At 39.9% G+C, this 7573-nt stretch overlaps 1 protein-coding gene across 1 annotated transcript in view; it reads right to left on the bottom strand.

The window, feature by feature from the left end:
* Positions 1 to 1346: 1346 nt before the first annotated feature.
* Positions 1347 to 7573, bottom strand: part of CCHR12.PART0H20orf85 (chromosome chr12.part0 C20orf85 homolog) — a 60506-nt gene continuing 54279 nt past the window's right edge. The window contains exons 3-4 of the mRNA XM_044090565.1: positions 5640 to 5738; positions 1347 to 1580 (exon numbers count right to left, since the gene is read on the bottom strand). Coding sequence (XP_043946500.1) covers positions 1425 to 1580; positions 5640 to 5738 — 255 coding nt within the window. The 3' untranslated portion in view covers positions 1347 to 1424. The remainder of the gene's footprint in view (positions 1581 to 5639; positions 5739 to 7573) is intronic.

The following is a 7573-nucleotide window of genomic DNA, read 5'->3' as shown; positions in this document are numbered from 1 at the left end:
ACTCACTCATACATTCACACATGCAGCCACACACATATACAACATGCACACACACACACACACACACACACACACACACACACACACACACACACACACATGCACACCGTAATACCACCTATTTGCTAACCTCCTCTGCACTTACCTCTACCTCAGTGGGTAAACATTGGCTTTTGGCCATCTTCATTAATACCCACAGCCAGGTGTGGTCATCATAATTTAGAGCCAAGCAATTCTCTGAATAACTCAGCTGCGTAAATGCCCGACTGCAGGCAGTTTTTGACAGAGCACAAGGCTAATTACTTTATAGCTCTCCAAGGGAATGCCTCATTAGCATTACAGCAGGACCACAAGGGCAACCCATCATGGTGCTGCATGCTTTCATGTTGCAGTACCATGGTAGGGCTTTCTCTGAATCAGAAATGGTTACCAAGAGGTGTACATCTCATGGTAACCTTTCTGAATCACGCCCTCTGTATCATAAATACAATAAAGCACTTCAATAAGTGATTCACATTGTTACAGTGCCCTTTTGGGTATTAAAAGCAACCAGAATGCATTGTGCATTAACTAACTCAGTAGAGGTTGTTACCCTATCCTTCTGTTATAACTTATTCCATAATTACTAAGGTTTAATACCTGAGTAAATCTTAGTTGCAAATAAGCTGAGAAGAACAAAAGCTATGTTTTACAACAAATATATCTCAGATTTATGAATCAAAGGATATTAAACCAGCCACACAATGGCTATAGGAGACACCACTGACCTGTAATGTTGGTAACCTGGGACAGACTATAGCCTGAGTTCATGAAAGTCAGCATCATGAATAAGGATTACAGGGTTACTGCCCTAATCTCCCTCTTTAGGGGAACACAGTGCATCATTCCCATCAAAGGGGTGTATATATCTCTTTGGTTTAGGTCTAAGACCATCTCCCAGAATGAGTTTGAAAGATCTGGGCTTGGTGCATGTAAAGGTGTAATGGCATCTTGTTTGCTGGGGAACTACAGATAGAAGTATGCATATTTGTAACTGCCAACATTATAGCACTGCCTGGCAACTATACTGTGACCATGTTAGGAGGAATGCTGGGAACAATAGATAAAAAAAATCCTTTTTTCTCATTCATGTGACAGTTAGTAGGCTAGCAGTGTCCTTTCTCTTATCATCTCAGGATAGGATAGAACGAAAGGGCAAGGAAGAGGTACAGGGAAGCCTACAGGCTGGTATCAAGGACAGGGAAGAAGGTCCATAACAGATAAAAATACTTAAAAAAAGGATTTACTATTAACAATGTCGTGACAGTCTGTAAGTAAACATTTAGAATTCTACTGATTTCAGTCTCTTCAGCTACAGGTACACTGTTTTATTTATTTATTTTATTATTTTGTATATATTTCTAGCTATATGCACAGTGGTATATCTAATCTATAGACTCAATTGGCCAGTTCATTTGCTTGACAAAACTATATTTTCCTCTTCTGGATTCTTTGTAGCATTCAAGCTCCAGGCCTGGTACTGTTGAACGCCAGCCAACTAATTTTTGGGTAGTTTGAGGAACTGGAGGGGATGGCTTCACCTGTAGATAAACATAAAGACAAATAATAATTGTTGCATACATGATACAAACAACTGAATACAATATTAACCATAATATTCTAGTTGTTTTTTTTCATTTACTGAACTTTTGAAGCAACTCAAAGTGAAGAGAATGCAACAGTGAAATAACTTAACAACATATCTTTGCAATGATAAATTGTTCTTACCACTGTTCCACAGTGATGATACTACTGGCATGTGTGGATCAAGTCCTATCCTGCACAATGAAGATACACACTATCTCTGCAAATAGACCACCCCCTATCCTGCACTATGAGTAAAAATGTCATCTCTGCTCATAGACCAATCACCATCACACACATTTATCAACCCTTATTCAGCACTACAAGGACACACACAGTCTCTGCTCATGGAATAATCATCATCCCTGTATTACGAGGACACACATGCTGTCTCTGCTCATGGATCCTAGGATCATAGAAGATTACTATGCTCTCGACCCAGAGGTCATTTTAAGCCTAGCCGTTTCAACCCAATGTACTACAGTAGAGGTACTAGTCAATACCCAAGATTGAATTTAGTGATGACTACTCATGTCCAGGTGTGTTGTGGCTGCTATCCCCAGTACGAATTTATAGTGCCTCATCCACTCATCCTGGTTCCTCTTTAACAGTGTAATAAAGGTGCTCTGTTTCACATGAATTGGTAGCTCATTCTAAAGACTTGGCAGTCACTGGGAGATAAATATGTTTCTCCAGCATGTCTTATTTAAGTCACAGGTGATACTTAAGTCCCTGGAATGGGTAGTCCTAGACCCATTTGATTTAGGGATATGCAGTAAGTTCATTAGGTTTGGGTGTTGGGTAAGTTCATTAGGTTTGGGTCACATTCTCTACAATGAGAACACAAGCCATCTCTGTTCATGAACCAGTCCTCTCCCAACACTACAAGGACACAAACATGTCTGCCTATGAACTAACATTCATCCTGTACCATATGAGCACACATCAGCTGGGCATGTGCCCTCACTACCAGTGGACCAGTCCTCATCTTGTAATGAGGACACATGCCATCTCTGTTCATGCACTAATTTTCTTCTAGCATTATGAAGGCACACACTATCTCTGTTCATAGATCAATCCTCACCCTATATGATGAAGATATGTGTCATCTTTGCTCATGTTCCAATCCCAGTTGACATCTCTGCTCATGGTCAAATTGTCTTTCTGCACTATAAGGACATCTGCTATCTCTGCTTCTGGATATGCCATCTCTGCTCATGGACTAAACCCCATCCTACTTTCTGAGGATATATATTATCTCTGCTCATTGACTGATCCTAATCTTACACTATGAAGATATATGCCAACTCTGCTCATGGGTCAATCCTCATTTTGAACAATGACAACCCATGTTATCTGCACTCTTGGATCAGTTTTCATCCTGCACTATGAAGATGTGCCATCTCCATCGTTGTTCCTGGATCAGTCTTCACCCTACACTAAGAGGATATATACCATCTCTGTTCATGGATCAGTCCTCACCCTACACTAAGAGGATATATACCATCTCTGTTCATGGCTCAGTCTTCACCCTACACTAAGAGGATATATACCATCTCTGTTCATGGATCAGTCTTCACCCTACACTAAGAGGATATATACCATCTCTATTCATGGATCAGTCCTCACCCTACACTAAGAGGATATATACCATCTCTGTTCATGGATCAGTCCTCACCCTACACTAAGAGGATATATACCATCTCTGTTCATGGATCAGTCCTCACCCTACACTAAGAGGATATATACCATCTCTGTTCATGGATCAGTCCTCACCCTACACTAAGAGGATATATACCATCTCTGTTCATGGATCAGTCCTCACCCTACACTAAGAGGATATATACCATCTCTGTTCATGGATCAGTCTTCACCCTACACTAAGAGGATATATACCATCTCTGTTCATGGATCAGTCCTCACCCTACACTAAGAGGATATATACCATCTCTGTTCATGGATCAGTCTTCACCCTACACTAAGAGGATATATACCATCTCTGTTCATGGATCAGTCTTCACCCTACACTAAGAGGATATATACAATCTCTGTTCATGGATCAGTCCTCACCCTACACTAAGAGGATATATACCATCTCTGTTCATGGATCAGTCTTCACCCTACACTAAGAGGATATATACCATCTCTGTTCATGGATCAGCCTTCACCCTACACTAAGAGGATATATACCATCTCTGTTCATGGATCAGTCCTCACCCTACACTAAGAGGATATATACCATCTCTATTCATGGATCAGTCTTCACCCTACACTAAGAGGATATATACCATCTCTGTTCATGGATCAGTCTTCACCCTACACTAAGAGGATATATACCATCTCTGTTCATGGATCAGTCCTCACCCTACACTAAGAGGATATATACCATCTCTGTTCATGGATCAGTCCTCACCCTACACTAAGAGGGTATATACCATCTCTATTCATAGATCAGTCTTCACCCTACACTAAGAGGATATATACCATCTCTGTTCGTGGATCAGTCTTCACCCTACACTACGAGGATATATACCATCTCTGTTCCTGGATCAGTCTTCACCCTACACTAAGAGGATATATACCATCTCTGTTCATGGATCAGTCTTCACCCTACACTAAGAGGATATATACCATCTATGTTTATGGATCAGTCCTCACCATTTACAGTGAGAACATGTGCCATCCCTGCTCATGGACCAATGCTCACCCTTCACTATTCAAACACATGCCATCTCAGCACATGGTGTTTAATACTTAATGACAGTTACTTTTATAGTTTTTTTACTGTATTCATCCCCAGTGCCTGCCAACCATCTGCTCTTCCTTCCCTGGGAGGCATCATTCACACTGTCATCAGGGAGGTTGTGTTTAGGTGCCTGAGCCCACCCTCCTGTTAGCTGATCAATGCAGGAACATTCCATACACTTTCTGATGTATGTATGATCCCCCAAACACATCTACAAGGGCTACCATTACTAGCTTGGATTGTCAAGCTCACATCCACCATTTACGTGTCAATGTAGTCATGTAAGCCTCCACTTGAAGGGGAACAATTTGGCAAACCAGTACCACCATTCCTTCCCCCCAGGATGGGCAAACCATCTTTAGAAGCTCACTCTTACCCCCCCTGACCAGCTCTACCAACACCCAAGACACTGTTCATGCTTGGATCATCTGGATGATCATCAGTGCTTCGTCTCTGTATACCACAGAGATGGGGGACATCTGTTTTCAATTTATATTGAAACTTTAATGAAGGCAAACATAACAACCATTGGTAAAATGAATGAGAAACAACATGTTAAAATATAATCCTAAAACAATGCAATTAATTCTGCAAATATTAAAACAATTAATAATGTCAATATGTATTCTTTTTTCAGGCAACTCTCCCGCTGACCATTAAACTCACCCACCCGTACAGTCTATATACCATTCATTCCTTGGGGGGGGGGGGGTGAAAGCCTTCAGCCCATTTGTTCCCTTGAATCACAGTCATGTGATCTTAGAGAGAGAACTGCCATTCATGTGCTAGGGACTGGGGTTTCACATTTAAGCTCTAGTGTCCTCTGTACATGTCTGAAGTGTCCAAAGGGTTGGCATGTAATGGGACACCATGATTTACATATATTCCTTCCTATGTACATAATAAAATAGCCACACCCTCCTTGTAGATACCACCTCTGCATAATCCTTGGTCTACACTCAGGATTCTACTGCAGAGAGAATGTACTCAGGAATATACCCAAGTCCCCTTCCTTTTGAAGTGCTACAGGCAGCTCAGATGCATCAGTTCTATTTGAGTCACCTGGGTTATATTTAGGGCTTTATCTCCCTACGTGAAAAATGTCAATATCTATTCAGTAGTACTCATTTCTTTTTTGAAGTCTCAACAAAATAATTACTTAATGACATTTTCATTAAAAGGTTTTGAAACTCTTGCTTTCAAATATTGATTCATGCTGGAAGAGGTCAATTCAACCTACAGAGTGCTGCAGAACACAGAAGGCACTGACCTGAATGTATTTTTCCACTGGGGTCACTGCTCGCACCCGGAGATGTTCTGGCAGCTCTATCTTCTTCCTCTGCTGTGGTGCAGCGTCTTCACCTACTAACTAAAACAATGACATGTTACCAATCAAACTGGTATACTCAAGTGTGCATTAAACTGTACACCTAACAAGTCTTGAGACAGAAAAGCAAACACAAATTATACATGAAGATGATGATGGTAGTTCTATTTAGTGCAAAAAGTTTTTTTTTATGCATTCCATGAGTTAGCAACCAATGTGTTATAAATGTATAGGCCCTTGCTTCTTCTACTTGTTCTGCTCCATAACACATCCTAACAAAAGTTCTCATACTAAATTATAATAATGAAAATGATGTTCCTGTAGCATATGTTTTCTCAGTCCTGATATGCTTGATATTTTAAATGTATGTCTTCCACAGTATTATTTCACCTATATTTCCTCCAATTTATGTGTATATATCATACGTACTATTCTACAAATATTTTATTGCAACATATTTCCTGTTGTCTTATTTCACCTAGGATATATTCCTTCTCAACTATAACAGTTTTGTTGAAGTGATCCTGGTCAGAGTAGTTTCATTGATTTACACCATGATTATCTATTGTCCATGTAAAACTGCAGGCTTGTGAAACAGTGGAGGTAAGGATGTTTCCTCTTAATCCCACTGCTGTATGCTATCGGAGTTAGTATATTTAGAGATCTGGCAAAATCATGTTTTAATTGTTTTGGCCATTGCTTGTTGATGCACTATTTGATGAGTAAGGACTGATGGAATGGGAATTACTGTAATTGCTATCAAAAAATGGTTATATTAACTTCAACTATATGTTTTACTAAGCCATTTTATCATGCTGAGGGTGTACTCCTGAGCTGGGTCTGTATAAGGTCCATTTGGATCAGTGTTCTCTCACAGAAAATAAACATACATAAACCACAAAACACGAGTAAAAGGCAACTGTTAAAAATGCAAAACAAAAATAAACCAAAATAATACTGCCACAGGAAAATAATAACAGGTTTTATTAATAAAACTGGAAGACTATTTTATCCCGTGGCAGTGTTATTTTGGTTTATATAATAAATATAATTAAATAAATATTTACACAAGTGCATTTGTTGTGCCACGGTGGTGCACCGGTTAGCTTTGTCACCTCACAGCAAGAGGTTCTCCTGTTTGATTCTTGGCTGGAGTGCCTTCTGTGTGGAGTCTGCATGTCCTCCCTGCGGTCAGGTGATGTTAAAGACATGCAGGTAGGTGCGAGTGTGAATGGATGTGCCTTCTTTGAAGGTTGGGTGTCAGGCTAGCAACTTGGCACTATAAAAATCCACTGCCAATCATGAGCGGACTGGAGTTCTGCTGTGGTGACCCCTAACCGGGAAAAGCTGAAAGTCTTTTTTTATTTGTTGTGCATAACCATACACAAATACTTAGAGAAACACACAAATCTAAACCTGTTATCTTTAACATTTACTCTTAGCTCTAGGTCTGCACACACACACACACACACACACACACACACACACACACACACACACACACACACACACACACACACACACACACACACACACACACACTAATAAACCATCCCCTACACACTTTAAAATAACTTTGAATTCTTATTGTCACAGGAGCTACTACTAGTTGCCTGGACTAACTTGTATGGCACTACTAATCTGAGGTCTGCATTATCTGCCTTTTACATTATACTGTCTGCTATTTTAGGCAAAGTGATTCACACCTCCAAATGAATGTTTAATAATAAGTGTATGCCCTTGGTGTCTGCATCTTTGAAGGCATCTTTTAGTCAGGTTAAAAGTGCCTGAAGATAACAAAAAAGACACAAATTATTTAGACATATACAAAAGCAACCAAACCCTCAAACATTCCACAAAGATATTCTTATATGAGG

The sequence above is a fragment of the Protopterus annectens genome, chromosome 12.part0 (assembly GCF_019279795.1).
Source record: "Protopterus annectens isolate FY-2018-M chromosome 12.part0, PAN1.0, whole genome shotgun sequence".
Taxonomy (NCBI): domain Eukaryota; kingdom Metazoa; phylum Chordata; order Ceratodontiformes; family Protopteridae; genus Protopterus; species Protopterus annectens.
The sequence above is the reverse complement of the archived record's forward strand: the minus strand, read 5'-3'. Positions and strand labels throughout refer to the sequence as shown.